Source organism: Athalia rosae, chromosome 6 (genome assembly GCF_917208135.1).
Source record: "Athalia rosae chromosome 6, iyAthRosa1.1, whole genome shotgun sequence".
NCBI classification, from domain to species: domain Eukaryota; kingdom Metazoa; phylum Arthropoda; class Insecta; order Hymenoptera; family Athaliidae; genus Athalia; species Athalia rosae.
This window is the reverse complement of record NC_064031.1, coordinates 11,679,823-11,696,654: the sequence shown is the minus strand read 5'-3', so window position 1 is coordinate 11,696,654 and position 16,832 is coordinate 11,679,823. Positions and strand designations below refer to the sequence as shown.

Below are 16,832 nucleotides of genomic sequence, written 5' to 3'. Positions count from 1 at the left end.
GACTTCACTGAACATTATATCATAACCGATATTTTTCTACACATTGGCACATGTTACAAAAGTAAAATGGAAAAACGAATGGCATGTAATCATCGTCGTATTTGTATAATTGCCATTAAAATGTCGTGTAATTAAATTTTCGCTTAATTATGTATATTCAGAATTTTGTGTAACTCGTAAAACAATTCATAAAAGACTCGTTAAAATTGTCTGCACTGAAAACGGCTAATTACCACCTACACGATATCATCCATGTGCGGAATTATACGTAGATTATCATACATTCATTGAAATCTATAAAAACTTTTTCGAAGTTCTCTCCGTAATATCGAGCAATGTAGTTTTTGCCCGTCGATAAATTTCACACAGCAGTTATTTCAATGGTTATAATAATAACGTTATTAACAATTGCAACGATAATTAAGGCGCCGATTGTACCGATTGAAATTTTGATCGCAGGGCCGTATCGACACGAATGGTAGCCGGAATGTGGTGGTTCTTCACACTGATAATGATATCATCTTACACCGCAAATTTGGCCGCATTCCTGACGGTTGAAAGAATGGATTCACCGATAGAAAGTGCCGAGGATTTAGCGAAACAAACTAAGATAAAATACGGAGCTCTGAGGGGCGGAAGTACAGCCGCATTTTTTAGGGTAAGAAATATAAACGCACCAAACGCTATTGAGAAATTTTTGTTCGAAATCTTTTGAGCCCTAAGAACGAAGGATGAAGTCAGAAAAGTTTGACAATATCGTGTCAGTAAGGTATATCCTTGTGGAAATCATGACACGACGTCAGAAAAAATTAAAGAATTTCACGTGAAAGTTGTCCTCAAGTTTTGACATGGGTAACCGTACCGATATCTTCCCTCCGCACTTTCATGCGCGGTTAGATAAATACGACAAGTAGCTCGAAAGGTGTAACATAATCGGTTGAGATATAACCAACATTGAAAAACTTCGACGCGGCGAGACGCGCGCGTCCCTGAAGCTTTACGGTTTCCCGGCGAAATCCTCCGCGCGTTCGATCCCCTTGAGATGTGATCCAAGGATAACCGCGCGAATAAGTTGCCTGTGAAAAGATGAATGATTGATTGATATTCCATAATGTAGAACACCCGGACGAGATCTTGTCGTAACGTGTATAGCGTGTGTATGAATTTCTTGGGGCGCACCTAGTTCTTCCCGATTTGAGAAAAAAAAAAATAAATAAATAAAAAATAAAATAAACGAAAGAAAAATCAATTTCGAGATGGATGAAGTGGGTAATGGAGTCGGTTGGGAGTCAACCGGGTTTTCGAAACTCCTTTCTCACCGGGAATGAACATAAGTGAAGAGAGCGCAAAAAAAAAGTGTTATCAATATCGATTACCTGTCGTCATTTGCGTGAAACATTATGGGGTACAAAACTAGGTATAGAAAAATGGAGAGTTGGCATTTAGAGGGGGTAAACGGACCATTGGACCGTATCGCTAGCTGGAGTGAGACTTCGTTTGATTTTTTTTATCTCTCTCTTTTTTCCGTCATAATTTTTCGACTCACATTTCTCAGGACTCGAACTTCTCGACGTACCAGAGGATGTGGTCATTCATGGAATCGGCGCGACCAACTGTGTTCACAACTAGTAACGTCGAAGGAGTGGACAGGGTGGTAAAGGGAAAGGGAAGTTATGCATTCCTCATGGAATCCACTTCAATCGAATACGTTATTGAGAGAAACTGTGAGCTAACTCAAGTCGGTAGTCTTCTAGACTCTAAGGGATACGGAATTGCGATGCCCCCAAGTGAGTATATATAACATATGTACGTATAGTTCAGTCGATAAATTTTCTGTATTTACTATACATAGATATACGTGTATATGCACCAACAAAAGAGAACACATACATCGCTTGAATACAAATTCGACACGTTTCGAGACAACCAATTTCTGCAACATGTATTACACATCCAATATCAAAATCCTCTTCGACGATCACTTCCCTCGGTGTGTATCTAACTTCCGACGATTCATCATGAGGGTGGAGGAAATCACTCCCATAAGAATAAAAAAACTAACTAAACAAGAAGAGGGGAGAAAAAAAAATATAATTCTCTCAAAATATATATTAAAAGTATAGACAAGTTTGCTCGAGCGCGATAAGAATTATTCAATAGGTAATAAGTTCTTCGTGGATGGGTTTTGTATAATATACGTGTACGAAAGTCATGGTGTTCGTTATATACATGTGGAGGCGGTTTTGCGGTTTTCGTATCTTAAATAAAATCTTGTTTGTCTTACGTGTACGTTGGTATATATTTCTGGGCTGTGCACTGTGTAAATTCAATTTTCCAGATTCACCGTACAGAACAGCGATAAGCGGAGCTGTTCTTAAACTTCAGGAGGAGGGAAAACTACACATACTAAAAACAAGATGGTGGAAGGAAAAACGTGGCGGTGGATCTTGCAGGGTACGTTATAAAATAGGAACACCGCATTCCCTTTCGAATGTACATTTTATAAGCACTCGCGAAACAAAGGGGTGCAAAGCCTCTGAATTCTTTCAGTTCGATTGACTCCTTTTTTGTTCAGTTCCAAGTACCTAATTTCTTAGTAATGACCATGATGATGGGGTTGCTTCCGGTTGATTACTTTCTAAAAAACGAAATTTTCACAGGACGATGCATCGAAGAGTAGTTCGGCGGCGAATGAACTTGGCCTGGCGAACGTCGGTGGAGTTTTCGTTGTCCTGATGGGTGGAATGGGTGTTGCCTGCGTGATAGCCGTCTGTGAGTTCGTCTGGAAGAGCCGGAAGGTTGCCGTCGAGGAACGGGTGAGTGAGGTCAGATAACAGGAGGATCTTGAGGTCAAGTGCCACGGGAAACCGGAAACGCACCTCGACCCAGACGCCATTTATCCGGATATACCGAGGGAATATATCAGTTGATGTTCGCTTGATGGTGGAGTTCCTCTTTAATGGTCACCGCGCATCGATAAACAAATATCATGCAGAATAACGCAGGTCTAGCGATCAAGCACAAAAGTATTTTGACTTTTTAATGTACTCCTCCCGCCGGTCTCCGCGTGCTTTATCAATTTTTATTTTATTTATTTTTCATCCGGTTCACCGTTCGTCCTCTATTGCCTGTCTAATTATCTCTGATTTTCGCGTATAACGATACATAAATTTCAAAGAATTTTCATACCGAGAGAAAATAAAGGGGAGAATCGAAATTTCGAAAGCTCAGATTCCGGTGGTTAGAAGTTATCAAGATTAAGGTTCCAAGGACTTTCTTTCACGGCGTGAAACTTTGACAAACTTTCGTGCTATAGAGTTCTGCATAGCGAATTAAGTTCATCCGCGTTGTATTTTTGGATGCAAAGTCAAACAAGAGCGATAATTGAGTTAAACTAATTCCTGATTTACCTATGAAGCCGGTGTATGAAAACTTAGGGATTTCACAGTTAGTTCGCGACGTAAAATTAGTTGTTGTATATGGAGAGCACATATAATCATCTTACGGATTTTCGTAACGTTTGTAATCATCACCTTGTTAAACGCATTCGAAAAATTTTCACTCTGATCATTTTCCTCGAGTTTCTCGTACAATGAAAAAAAGATTTTTCAATTTTGGAAATTGCATGCGATAATGGAATGTTAATTTAAAAATTACGGGGAGTGATTATTATTTCCAATTTTTTTGGTGTTCTGTTTTAGAAGCAGAAATCCTCGGGCAAACCTATCTGCGAAGGTTTCACTGATCTGCACTAGCCGTGATCGGGTGATCTACACTTCAAAAACAGACTCCAAAAAAATCAGTGAATATTGATGCATACTGTTATTGTCGCGACCTGCAGTGATCGACTGCACAGTGGACGTAAAGAAGAACTCCATCAAAATTGATAAAAAAAAGAACTATATAATATCATAACATAACAATGATTGTGACCAATCAGTGAAAACAATAAATAAATGAGAAAAAAAAACGAACGAAATACAAACAAATAAATCAATTAATTAATTAATAATCAAAAGTTAAAAAGCTATATGATACTTGACCTTTCTAACATTTTCTGAATACACCTACATTACAGATATGACGATGCGACTGTTGGCAAAATTTTTTTCAATCATATTTTTATTTTTCTCACCGGAGATTCTAAAATGTTTTTCAATCATTGATCACTGAAAACTGATATTATGCGAAGGTGGTTTTTTACTCGAATATCTTGATTGAATCTGAAACCTCGAAATACATGGGGTGGGTCGATTAAAAATCGGAAAGGTCAACACATCTGTCATTTGCTCATATCAAATATTAGAATAATTAAATTAGACAACTTAAAAAACGAGATGAACAGAAAAGACGAAATCGAGGTTTGGTAACCGTGGAGGGTAACCGATCGATAGGTAATATATTATAATACATATTCAAATACAGAGTAAATCAACAAATGAAAATCAAAGAAACTGATCGAATCACCCTTCACCCGAAATATATGTAGGATACATTATACTAATTGATGATAATAAGTGCAGAGTAATATTCAGAACAGTCAAAAAAATAAAATATAAAAAAAGAAGAAAGAACAACCAATCAATAAATAAACGAAGTATATAAGGAGCGAAAGAAAATAAAATAGAAAACACAACCAAAAACAATCACACAATTTTATACTGAAGAAAAAAATAAAATATAGATTATATATACGTAGTTTAGTATAATAGTTAGATATCTTTATGTAAATACGATGCAATTACGGTTATCTAGACCGGATACGATAATTTATTCAAAAAGTATAATAAAATAGTATGAAGAATACGGAGTCTGTAGGTTCAGCTTTGTATGTTTTTCCTTTAAGTAGCAATTAATCGCGTATTTTACTTAAGAATTCATTTTGATATTTAATAATATCCAAAATTTTGTACATATATACGAATATAATGGTAATGAACATAGAAGAGAACATAAATCAAAAATATCTTCTAAGGTAAATGAAAGAGAAATGGGAGGAATGAGAAGAAAGAAGAACAAAAAAAATTTGTTTGCAATTACATTAATTTGATAATTAAACATTGTACAAACGTCAAAATTTTTAATTTCATTTAATCTACAGACTCCGATATTATAATAAGTCTGTCTCATTACTTCGAATTTAAAGATAAATGTGTCCCATTTTATGTAACATAAGTTGTAAATTATAAATAAATAATACGAGATAAATCGATGAAATTATACTTATAATAATTATTTGAGAATAATAAAGATTAAAAATTAATTATACGTATAATAACTAAACGAGAAAAATAAATAATAATAATAACGTATATACACATTTCGGTATGTATGTATAATGATTAGTTAGGACATACGTATGATAATTATAATATGTATGTTTTGAAATAATTAATATACCGAACGTAAGAATAATAATAAATTCTTAATTGTAAACGAAATGTTCATATAAAAATCTAGTTAAAATGACATTGTTATTTGTGTCGTAATGTTTCTTGCCTTCTTTGCCGTGTTGGACTACTCATAGGAGGTGAGCAAATAATTGACAAAACAAAAAAAAAAAAATATTTTTATTAATATGATAATGATTTTTGTTGTTGATTTTATCATATTTATAATTATGATCGTCTTTACCTTACTTTTCCCGTACGTAGATGTATTTATCATTCGTATAATGTGCGTATTGTTTCCTGCAACAGCTGAGTTGTGCTATTGAAATGAATATTCATTGCAAAAATTCATAACTGTTGTTACGAATGCTGTGGTTGGATATAAACTTTGCAATATAGCACGTAACCCAATGTACAAAGCGGAATTCATATCGAGTTACATTCCCTTAAATTATTCATTTTGAAAATTGCAAAGGGGCGAGGAAGTAATTCCATAAATGATGGTATAGAATTTACAATTGTCTTTATCGTTTGTCAAAAGTTTTCTCTGAATTCACTCTACTCATTATTATATCAATTTTGATTAAAACTGTCGGAGATTTGCATGCTTGCATGATATCATTTTTATTTATTTGTCTTAGAATTTTTTCCCATTTCAATATAATCAGTTGAACTTAAATAACGCACTGTAAACCCGAGCAAAAGTTAACAGACATTTAAGACCTGTTCTCTTCTTTTCGTTACATCTGAGGAAAAGTTCGTGACAGGTGCACAAATGAACTGAAAATTGAAAAAAAAATTGATCCTTTCAGAAATCTATTTGCTCCGAGATGACGACTGTCGATTTGGGATACGCCTTGAATCGCGATGACGGGAACGAAAAAACTTTGACGAAGATTTTTGGAAGACAACGAAAAAATAAACGGTCGCATTTATCGAACGTTTCTGAAAATCAACTTCAGCATAATTCTGCAGCCTATGTACATTTCGTCGGTAAGGCACCGTTCACTTAGATCATGAAGGGGACGAGGATTTGAAATCTGCAAGTACCAAAATTCATGGTAAATCTGACAGAATGATCATGATCAATTAATCAATTAATGGGAGAAAGGTATTTTACAATTATTTATTTATTTTTTTCTCAAAAACAAAAATAGATTCACTCTATAAAAGATTTTTGTATGGTGAGCTAAATTACGAATGAAGGATTACAATACCGTCTGAATTTAATCAAAATTAAAGTGTGCGATCCGTCAGCTATAGATGTACATAAAACATTCAGTTAATTAAAAATCAAAGATAAGATAAAACATTATATATACCTAACAATAAGTATAATAATATATGTATTATACGTTCGTAAATGAAAAAATGGGAGAATTTTAATTCTAATAAATTGAATCTGAGATCAAAATGAATGACTAACGAACCATCTTTCAATACTGCATTGCAATTACCTTACCATTCTGGGTTTGGATTCTAAAGTGTGAACGTTAAAAGCGAATAATTTTTTTTATTTTCAGGTATAAAATAGGGTCAGCAGATTATTAATTAGTGCAGTCCCTTGGTAGTTTTTATCTTGAAAAGTGTTCGCCAAAGTAATACATTTTTGCTAAGTCCTCATGAAAATGCTGTAATATAGATAAACAACTCAAAAATATGTGTAAACATGTAAATAATAAAAATATCTGATCGATTGTTGAAACAATAAATGGTAATCAAGTTCGGCTAACAATCAATTGCATGTCTACATTATATATATTTCCTTATCCTACCCACATCTCTCCTCATTCTACTTAAATGTTATGTCAATGTTAAATAAACTCTCGAAATCGACATCAATCGTAATTCGCCATTAAATCATTCAACTATTATACAGAAGTCTCTTTTTGTTATGAGCCATGTAAACGATTTTGAATTTTGCGGTTGAGCGAAGCTTAGGTGATATGAGCGCTATATGGGTGGCCCGTTGAACTACCTTTATATGAAATAGTTCAGCGGGTAGATCAGCGCAGTCGGTGGTGGGGCGCTGGACACCGCCATATTGTTCATTCGACTCTGAACCTTCAAGTCGTTCCCGCGCTGTTCGCCGGTAGTTTTATTATACCTCATTGCATGGTGAATTGGGATTAACATCAGTAACGGAACAGTAGAATAAATGGTTTTGCGTTATCAGAATAGACAAATTAGATTAATTAATTGAATTAACCATTGTTTCACAAATAAATCGAAGTTAGTTGATATCGAGCGGCGTCGTTATGGAAAATTTTTGAACTGCTGCAACCACAGGTGCGTTTCTACGGTTGTTTTTAAGGATACAATCAGTGAATGAAGATGTCTAAGAGCTATTAGTATCAGATCTCATTGTTCTTGATAGTCCGACTAACGGTGAGTTGTCATTTTAATTATTCTTCTATCATTATTCTACAACGCATTTGTTTTAATCTCCGACGACCGTGTGCCCTTACCTCGACCTACGACGATTCAGGGAAAGAAAATATCACAGTTCGTTTATATTTAGATTTATAGTGGATTCTGACCCTGAGTTTTCTCATATAATGAAACGTAATTATTTTCTTTCATACGAAGACTACAGCGTATTGGAGGCCAAGTAAAGGTCATACCGGTTACACTATTATTTTTCGGTTCGTTCGCTGCGATTATTGTTTGATTTTCAATTTTACGCATTTGTTTGCTAGATAAATAGATTGTGTTATGATCTTGATTAGAGTCTCTACTTTATTCGTAATATTTTCAACCATTCTACTAGCATTATCTCCAAAGATTATTAAATTATCTCAATGTTTGCAAGTATATGAACGTTGAGCTTAAAGATTTCGCGCCGAAGAGCATCGCCAACCGCCACGCTACATATTTCTTGTATATCAATATAACCCTTCTGCTTTTCCATTCCCCTTTGCTTATTTGAATGTAATTGAGAATAACATTTCTTCGATCCACATTAGCCGAAAATTCTAAGTCCGACGCTGCTTAGTATGCGCGAAGACGAGGAATCGCATGATCTGTGTTTGCTTGCGTCTGATATAATGCAATATCCCCAACAATAAGGGTTCTAAGAATGTTATAAAACAAAACGACTAGGGTGATTTGCCACCTTGCAAGGCGCTTCAAAAAATTCACCTGTTGTGGCGATGGGAATATGTACTGAGAGATTTTTTTTACATAAATTTAAAGTGTAAAAATTCCCAAGATTTGATGCTGCACGTGCGCGTCTACTGGGCACTTAAAACAAACATTGAAACGCTTCATGCGTTATAAACCCAAAAAACCAAAAAATTGTTAGAAAACAAGTTCCATATCACATTTTCCTACGTAAGGCTTGACTTTCCCGTGATTAGTTTGTAGATACTAATCACAAACTTTTCTTGCAGATCTTAGTTTCAATACTGACCAAAATATTCTCTTTTATATTCTTAATTTTTGAATGTTAGTTTTAATATATCTGTAGCTCAATCAATAGACATTCTTGAAAAATAGACTGAGTTCTTTATTAGGGTACAGCTTGATAAAATATCTATATTATAATAATAGCGAACACATTATGAATCGTAGTACAGAAGAGATTTGAGGGCATTACAAATCACTTTTAATATTGAGAAAAAAAATAATCAATATCCATGTTCAATGGTTATTGGTTTCACCAGAATTGAAAAAGCAAAAATTATGAAAGAACAAAGACCAACAATCATTAAGGTCTAAAACAAATAAAATAATAATTCAATATAATGATGAAACGTCGTATCAAAAAATCACAGCTGAGCTTATGTTAGTTTATATTTCAATGTTGAAGTCTTTGCTAGATTTTGTTTTTCACTTATTATCCAGCCTGGAATAAATCACCACACGAGATTATCTTTGATCAAAGCCATGCTGAGGCAGCTATCTAAGTGTTGTTCCATGTCTAGTTTGGTAACGAGTACAGTACAGACAGGACAAGGAAATTTTTCCTGTGGGTCGTCTTTGTCTGTTTTTTCATCATAGTCACCTTTTTCATATCCAAGGGTTGTATCGTCATGAAAAAGTGATCCTATACACATTTCCAAATGATCATTCAGTGTCATCTTTGGATCTATTAAAGCATTACAAACAAGACACTGTCGTCGATGTTGATCAGTTGATTGACTGGACCTCACAGAATTACTGTTGCTATGATTCGGGCCGTTTGAAGATGTTGATTTTTTAGCTTCAGTTATATGACTTTGGCTATCATTTGAAGTTTTGGATAACTTTGGTGTATTAGAATTTTCATCATCACTTAGTTCAGCTAACAAACATTCATCAAGATGATCATTAAGCTTCCGCATGATTATAAACGCGTTGCAGACAGGACACTGGGCAGACTCTGAGGGTTTTTCCATTTCTAATTTAGGTATTTTTGTATTTCCTGCATCACTGGTATCATTTTTTGTTCGTTTAAGGGGACTCGTAAGATCTATGGTGAACACTGGAATATTTTCGCGATTCTGTGGTTTGATTGCATTTATACCGTTAGATGGCTTGGTAGCTTGTGATGAAGAAAATTTATCCAGCAAAATACTTTTGCCAGTGGCTGAACCTCCGACAACTCCAGTCCCATAAAGTCTGGCACTTTTTGGTGGATGGGTTGTAGATGAAGGAATCGAAGTACCAGTGCTCGTTGGACCACCCACACCAAAACCATGAACATTGTTTGAAGTATTTCCAAGTTTTGTAACAGTTGAAGGCTTGCTTGTTGATGGAACGATAGCACTTATGGGTTTTGATTTAACGGGATTATTGACAGCTTTTCTACTTCCAGTATTATTAGCGTTTGATGTTGAAGGTCCACCCACGCCCCATCCATGAATATTATTTGAGGAATTCCCGAGTTTCGTTGAAGTACCGGCTTTTGGTTGTTTAGGTGCTTCATTTTTAGTGACTGATGTAGTTTTAAAACTATCAGGCTTTGTCAACCAATCTGATACAAGTTTGGTCGTTGGTGTTTTGGGAAGCTTTTTCCCTTTGGTTGACTTTTTCACCGGCTTCTCTGGCTCTCGTATCTTTATAAATTTTCCACCACAACTAGACTGATGCATTTGCCACCAATAATCATTGACTCCTGGGGCCCGGTTCATAGCACGACGAACCATCCCAAAGAAGGGACCCCGTTTCTGACATGGGCCATCACAGCGCCACCAATGCTGCTGGTAGAGTCTTACCTCATCATGAAAGCTATGATATACCTGTGTGATAGATGTAGGTTACTGTTAGAATCATATAAAATTTTCACGTGCAAAGCAGGTGTTACTGTATTCGTACACTTATTTGCGTTCCAGCTTCCTTGTTTATTCGATACATGTGTTTGTGAAATTCTGGGCCATGACCATCTCTGTCTCGATTATTATTCGTTAGAAATAAGTATCCATGAATCATTTCATGCTAAAAATTATGGAGAAAACAAAATCAGTTTAGGTTTCATTCGAATCTCTATCTCAATTTTTTTCTATTTTTTTAGTGCTTCATGCAGATTAATCTTTTCAACTCACTAGCAGCGTTTCCACAAGATCTTTCCGGGGTCTCAATTTAAGTAAAGGTGCACTGAGCGTTATGACACATTGTTTGTTTCGTGGATGGAAACTACAGACTCCAGCACAGCTGTAAAGTACAGGAATGTTGGCAGGGTATTATTGTCACCCAAACTAGATCAATGAGAAAAAATGATGGAAGATTGAGGTACCCCCACAAGTCTGAATTTGTTAGCAGTACCTGGTCATTCTTTTGCTCCACTTAACCTCGACTGGCAACAGTTTGTTCCAAAAGTATCTGGTGTTGAATTGTACAAATAATGTGTGAATATTTGGCGTTGGATCTATAAGTTCTAATGTCTCATCTACCAAAGTTTTGGGTGAGAAGTTTGTATCTCGATGCTGAAAATATGAGAGTCGATAAGAACTATTTTATATGTTTTTCTCACGTAATGATAACAGTCATTGGGCAATTTTTTCTCACATTCTTTGGAAGAATTGCATTTTCTGTCACTCCTATGTTGTTGTTTAGCTGCTGATGCAGTTCCAGTGCCATTGCGAAATCTCCGGCACGTGCCATTTTCCACTATTCCTAGCTGCCAGATTTTTATTAGATACTTACGTCAAAATACCATGCAAAATTATTCGTCCAACAAATAGTTCTTATATTTATCTACTTTAAACGGAGACATTAAAATTACGACCTCACGACAGGACATGAAGCGATATGATAGGAGAACCAGTACGCTCTGACAGGTTTAAAAAATAATGTTTGACGTTTCCGATTTGCAAACTTGCATGAGAGATCGAGTCTCGAAATACCATCGTCTGTCCAGTCTCGAATGTCGAGTTTTATCTAAAGCTATCTTCAATCATATTCCTGGTTAAACCCCAGAAATTAGGACGCAAGAACCAAGCGCAAGAATAACTACATAATCAATAATTAGAAGAAAAATTGGAAGATATTTTGATATTGAGAGCATGGTTAATCTCCATTACAACTTTTTAAAAATTATTTTTCGTGTCCAAATAAAATTTTTGAGTCTTTAAATTTATTTGCCTTGTGTCGGGATTGGGTTTGTGTTGATAATTTTTTCATCATTTACCTATGACACAAGTGAGCTCAGATTTAGGATTTATGTTTTGACACTTGACAGGTAATTATTCAGTTTTGAATCACAAGTATGCCTGGATTTATTCTTGTGTAGGCATGCTGTTGCTACTCTCTAGAATCAAGACCCTCCTGACCATTTTCATTACAGGTGAAACGGATTGTTCTGAAGTAAAAATGAATAGCCAACAATTAGGAAGTTTGATAAAATGGTTGGATACGTTCGAATTACAAGCCCCGCACTCTTCCGCAGAGGATATCAGCGATGGAGTAGCTATGGCGGAAGCATTAGCACAAATAGCTCCTGAATGGTTTACTGCAGCTTGGCGAGCAAAAATAAAGTCAGATGTGAGTTCCAACTGGCGTCTGAAAGTTAGCAATTTAAAGAAAATAATAGAAGCGGTAACTGAATATTATGTAGAATGTTTGAATCAACAACTATCTGGTTACGTTAAACCAGATGCTACAAAAATTGGTGAACACTGCGACAATAATGAACTTAGAAGACTGTTACAATTAATCTTAGGCTGTGCTGTCAATTGCAATCAAAAGCAACAGTACATTACTAGGATAATGGGAATGGAAGAAGTTGTACAACAAGTTATAATGCAAAGCATTCAAGAACTAGAAGGCTGCATGCACGGACCTCGTCTGAGTCTTGGAGCAAGTCTAAACTTTGAATCCTTGGATGGTGACTCTACTCAACAGAGATTTTTGGCAGAGCTGCAGATAGCTATAGATTCCAGGGACCAATTGGCGCAACGCTGTCATGAGTTGGACCAGCAGTTATCTTTGTTGCAAGAAGAAAAGGCTAGTTTGATCACAGAAACTAAAAAGTTGCAGGATAGGCTTGATGAATTCGAAAACCCAGAAGACTCTGGATCAAGCTTGAAATATTCTGGGCTTAGAAAACAACTTGAGGCACTGAAAGATGAAATGTTCAAAATAGAAACTTCTAGAGATGACTACAGATTGAAGGTCGAGCTGTTAGAAAAAGAAGTTTTAGAGCTGCAATCGAGGCAAGAGGATTTACAGAAAGCAGCCGACAAAGCTAATCATCTTAAAGATGAGGTTGATGCTCTAAGAGAGACAGCTGATAAAGTGACAAAGTATGAACTCACTATTGATTCGTACAAAAAAAAGATGGAAGACCTGAGTGACTTAAGAAGACAAGTTAAAATTCTTGAAGACAAAAATATGGAGTACGTACAAGCTAACATGGAATATGAAGAGGAAGCAAAACGGGCGTCTTTGCTCAGAAACCATTTGGAGTTGTGCAAAAAGCAGTTAGCAGAAGCCCATCGCAAACTTGATGAGGAAATTAATAAATCCGACAAACTCCAATTTGAGTCCAAAAAAATGGAGGCAAAGTTGAACGCTGTCCAAAGAGAGCGAGATAGATTAATCGTTGAGAGAGATGCTCTAAAAGAGAACAATGAAGAATTAAAATGCACACAGTTACAAGCTGCTGAAAATTCAACCAAGCCTGCGGATGTCGATGCTGTTGATAATGCTGAAATGATTCCTCCAGAAGTAAAGGAGAAGCTATTACGTCTGCAACATGAAAATAAAATGCTCAAGCTCAACCAAAAAGGTAACGACGATAAGGTCCCATCTGTTCAGGCTTTGTTGGATGATTCTGAAGAAAGATTGAATACTCTCAGAAGTCAAAACCGTAAGGCAAATCAGCGCATCATTGAACTCGAGAATCAACTTGAAGAATTCAAAGAAAATCAAGCAGCTGGAGAGAACAAAGGCGATGGTACTACAGAACTCCAGCAAAAACTTAATCAACTACAGGATGAGGTAGTGAGACTACAGACCGAATGCGAAAGATTGAATGTACAACAAGAAGAAAGAGAGGCAGCTTTTCAGTCACAGAAACAAAAGATCTTTATGCTACAAGAGAGTCTCACCAGAAAAGAGTGCGATAATGCTGCAATGGAAGAACGTTACAAGAAGTACATTGAAAAGGCTAAAAGCGTTATTAAGAGCTTAGATCCGAAGCAAAGTTCAGCATCAGGCTCAGAGCTACTAATACTAAGAAATCAAATAATTGACAAACATAGAATGATAGAAGAAATGGAAAAAACTTATAAACAAAATATGCTTCTCCGAGAAATGGAGGAGAAGTTGATGATGACTGCATTTTATCGTTTTGGAATTACTCGTCACAAAGAAGCAGTTGATCAGCATTTAGCTGCACTGGGGGCTGGCCAAGGGCAATCTTTTCTCGCAAGACAGCGTCAACCCTCGGCACGTAAAGTATTCCCCCCAGCCTATAATTCGAAATAAGCTATTTAGTTTTCAAATTGATAATGGTAGCGGCTCTTTGATGAGAGTTTCAATTTCCATGCTGGCCATGTCTGGAACGCATATTTTTTTTCAGTAATCATGTAACAATACAATCTTTTGACTAGAGAACAACACTAGGATGGGAGGTGAATTATCAACCTGAGAGTCTTTGAAACAAGCGGTCTTTTATGATAGCCAGAAAGTTCACTATGAAAATCATGGCATAGCGTCTAGTTTTATATGTATATAAAAAATGTAAGATATTTCTTCAAAATTTTGATACTAAACGCTGGCGATTAATGACATTGAACTCCAATGACGAGTGAGATATAACTATTTGAACCGAAAACATCTGAAGACATTTGTAGACATTTTTTTCTGATCTATTTATCATTGAAGCAGCAGATATCTTTGTGGAGTTCATCTCTTCTTTGTTGCGATACACAATCAATTTATTTGTTTAATATTTTATTATATATTTTATTCATATTTTATGTAAGTTATGCTAGCATATCTCTGAACAGTGCATCGTGGATGCAATTAACGAAGCCTGATTTTGATCAAAAATTAATTTAACTGAATTAACCAAATTTATATTTATTACATTGACATTTATATTCATATTAATCTGTTCTGTAGATTTTAAATTCTAGAATAAATGACCATATTTTAGGAATGTATTTTTCAATTTTTGCTGCACTGCCCGAGGTGACTGCTACACAAAGTGGCATTTAAATGAATAAATTTAAATACCCAACATTTATTTATTTGAATAACTGAATCGTACAATAAATATATTTTATCCCATTAGATTCTGGACTGAATCTTTTATGGCTGCTAAATATTATTATAAATATAATAATGATAATACTGACATCTTATGATGAAAATCATAGGAAATCAACCTAGGATTTAACATAAATGCCAGTTAGGTTTTGCTGCTGTAACCAGCTACTCTAGTATCATCAATATCAATATACATTTACTAGGCATTTCTAAAATTAGTCATCCAATATTATCATGTATTACGAATGTGCTAAACCTAGTGACATTTTCTTTAACATACTTTCTCTATCTTTTTGTAATTCATTGACAAAACTCACCAATCTATTGTTATTGTTCCTAACATATAAAGACTGACTGGTTTGTTTCACTGCTTCCATGTCTAGATGACAACGTTGGTAATAAAATACTGCAGCCAGTAAATCCCAGACACTAAATTCTGGCCATAACACTTTGGTGAAGTATATACAGCTACTGGTTGTCTGAAAAAACAGTTAATAATGTTGGATTTGCGCATAAAAATACACGGATTAACATTTCAAAATTTTATCTCACCTGCCATAGCAGGAAATCACTGAAACGAATTTCTCCAGATGTGCGTATCAGTAGATCAGGTTCTGGAGAGTGATTAGTGTAGAGGCATTCGGAAATTAAATTTTCACTTATGTCTTCTGCTAAAATATCAGCCCTTTCAACGCCTTTGACAACATCTTTTACTGCATGTGTTATTTCATCTCTAGCTAAAGGACGAAAATGGCATGAAAAATTTGATCACAAAAACATTTGGTTGTGTAGCATAAATATGTAGATTACATGTGTAGGAAAAAGCAACATTGAGGAACGCCCGATTGTTATCTTTTGTGAGGAGCATAGCTTCTGCCATCAGTTTCTGCACATCTTTTGGTGTGATTGATAAATTTCCAATAACTCGTATGCACACTCCATGCTCCATAAGCTTCTCTCTATAAATATATTATAAATGCTCTAATTATGACAAAACCTTGTGATAATGCAACAGCTGATACTGATTCAGAATAAAAATGTTGACCCTCAACATTCAATGAGATGAAGCAAATACTGACCAATAAAGTCAATTAAAATTTATTGAATTATTATACCTTTCATCGAGTAGATTTTGAAATTTTTGTCGCGCTAGGTCCATCAAGCAGTTCACCTCTTCTTCGCTTCTCTTAAAATTCTCTATACTGAACGCATATACAGTGACTTCTGGAATCCCAAGTTCAAGACACCATTGAAGAGTTTCAGTTAATTTATCAAACCTGTGAATTTAAAGCGGTGTACATTTATTTGAATCAAGATTATGAAATAGATGTTAATTCACTTTGATTCAAGAGAAAATTAACATACCCCTTTGAATGACCATCTATTTTTTTCACCCCATTTCTATTGGCGTAACGTCTGTTACCATCCATTATGAATGCAACGTGTTTTGGAACGCAGCCACTTTTTAATATTTTGACAGCCAACAGCTGTAGCCAGTTTAAAGTGTTCTCCCTTATCCAAGACATTTTTGAATGTGGGATGAATTCGCGGTTTTAAATAGGTTAGGTTATTTGTTATAGATATCTTTTTTCTACTTATAATATTCGTGGAGTTTGTTGTAAAATTATAAATATATATATAGTTGGTATTTTGTGAATAATTAATACAACATAACTATAGCTCGAATGAAAATTTTGACAGCTATCACCTGCCACGTTTTCAACCTTTGAAATATACTAAACAGTG

At 35.3% G+C, this 16,832-nt stretch overlaps 4 protein-coding genes and 1 long non-coding RNA gene across 13 annotated transcripts in view; 3 read left to right on the top strand and 2 right to left on the bottom strand.

Annotated features, from left to right (window-relative positions):
* The window catches only part of LOC105690594 (glutamate receptor ionotropic, kainate 2), a 150,419-nt gene extending 146,459 nt beyond the window's left edge, over positions 1–3,960 (top strand). For all 8 annotated transcript variants that reach the window (XM_048656459.1, XM_048656455.1, XM_048656456.1 and 5 more), the window contains 5 exons: positions 460–658; positions 1,556–1,787; positions 2,339–2,454; positions 2,661–2,816; positions 3,702–3,960. In XM_048656459.1, coding sequence (XP_048512416.1) covers positions 460–658; positions 1,556–1,787; positions 2,339–2,454; positions 2,661–2,816; positions 3,702–3,755 — 757 coding nt within the window. In that variant the 3' untranslated portion in view covers positions 3,756–3,960. The remainder of the gene's footprint in view (positions 1–459; positions 659–1,555; positions 1,788–2,338; positions 2,455–2,660; positions 2,817–3,701) is intronic.
* Positions 3,961–5,300: 1,340 nt separating this feature from the next.
* On the top strand, positions 5,301–6,804 carry LOC125501297. Its single transcript, XR_007278829.1, has 2 exons — positions 5,301–5,530; positions 6,203–6,804. It is a non-coding gene; the product is annotated as an uncharacterized LOC125501297 (long non-coding RNA).
* Positions 6,805–8,877: 2,073 nt separating this feature from the next.
* On the bottom strand, positions 8,878–11,639 carry LOC105690506 (DNA-dependent metalloprotease SPRTN). The gene is made up of 5 exons (XM_012408319.3): positions 11,379–11,639; positions 11,136–11,296; positions 10,916–11,024; positions 10,689–10,808; positions 8,878–10,612 (listed from the first exon to the last, which is right to left on the bottom strand). Exons 1-5 carry the CDS (start codon positions 11,472–11,474, stop codon positions 9,248–9,250), a joined length of 1,851 nt encoding a protein of 616 aa, XP_012263742.2. The 5' UTR covers positions 11,475–11,639; the 3' UTR covers positions 8,878–9,247.
* Positions 11,640–11,785: 146 nt separating this feature from the next.
* On the top strand, positions 11,786–14,976 carry LOC105690505 (protein Hook homolog 3). Of its 2 annotated transcripts, none has more exons than XM_012408316.3 (2): positions 11,786–12,051; positions 12,157–14,976. In XM_012408316.3, the coding sequence occupies exon 2, from the start codon at positions 12,183–12,185 to the stop codon at positions 14,298–14,300; it is 2,118 nt and encodes a 705-aa protein (XP_012263739.2). In that variant the 5' UTR covers positions 11,786–12,051; positions 12,157–12,182; the 3' UTR covers positions 14,301–14,976. The 2 variants fall into 2 exon arrangements, with proteins under 2 accessions (XP_012263739.2, XP_012263740.2); XM_012408317.3 differs by having other exon boundaries at positions 12,132–14,976.
* Positions 14,977–15,050: 74 nt separating this feature from the next.
* Positions 15,051–16,819, bottom strand: LOC105690507 (dehydrodolichyl diphosphate synthase complex subunit DHDDS). Its single transcript, XM_012408320.3, has 5 exons — positions 16,452–16,819; positions 16,202–16,363; positions 15,897–16,045; positions 15,639–15,823; positions 15,051–15,565 (listed from the first exon to the last, which is right to left on the bottom strand). The coding sequence occupies exons 1-5, from the start codon at positions 16,610–16,612 to the stop codon at positions 15,326–15,328; spliced, it is 897 nt and encodes a 298-aa protein (XP_012263743.1). The 5' UTR covers positions 16,613–16,819; the 3' UTR covers positions 15,051–15,325.
* Positions 16,820–16,832: the final 13 nt, after the last annotated feature.

Coding starts and splice junctions, on each gene's coding strand:
- LOC105690506 (XM_012408319.3), bottom strand. CDS start 11,474: ATGGCACGTGCCGGAGATTTCGCAATGGCACTGGAACTGCATCAGCAG. Junction 10,809..10,915: donor ATCTTGTGGAAACGCTGCTA/GTGAGTTGAAAA, acceptor CATAATTTTTAG/CATGAAATGATTCATGGATA. Junction 10,613..10,688: donor AAGCTGGAACGCAAATAAGT/GTACGAATACAG, acceptor TCTATCACACAG/GTATATCATAGCTTTCATGA.
- LOC105690505 (XM_012408316.3), top strand. CDS start 12,183: ATGAATAGCCAACAATTAGGAAGTTTGATAAAATGGTTGGATACGTTC.
- LOC105690507 (XM_012408320.3), bottom strand. CDS start 16,612: ATGTCTTGGATAAGGGAGAACACTTTAAACTGGCTACAGCTGTTGGCT. Junction 15,824..15,896: donor TGTTGCTTTTTCCTACACAT/GTAATCTACATA, acceptor TTCGTCCTTTAG/CTAGAGATGAAATAACACAT. Junction 15,566..15,638: donor GTGATTTCCTGCTATGGCAG/GTGAGATAAAAT, acceptor CTGTTTTTTCAG/ACAACCAGTAGCTGTATATA.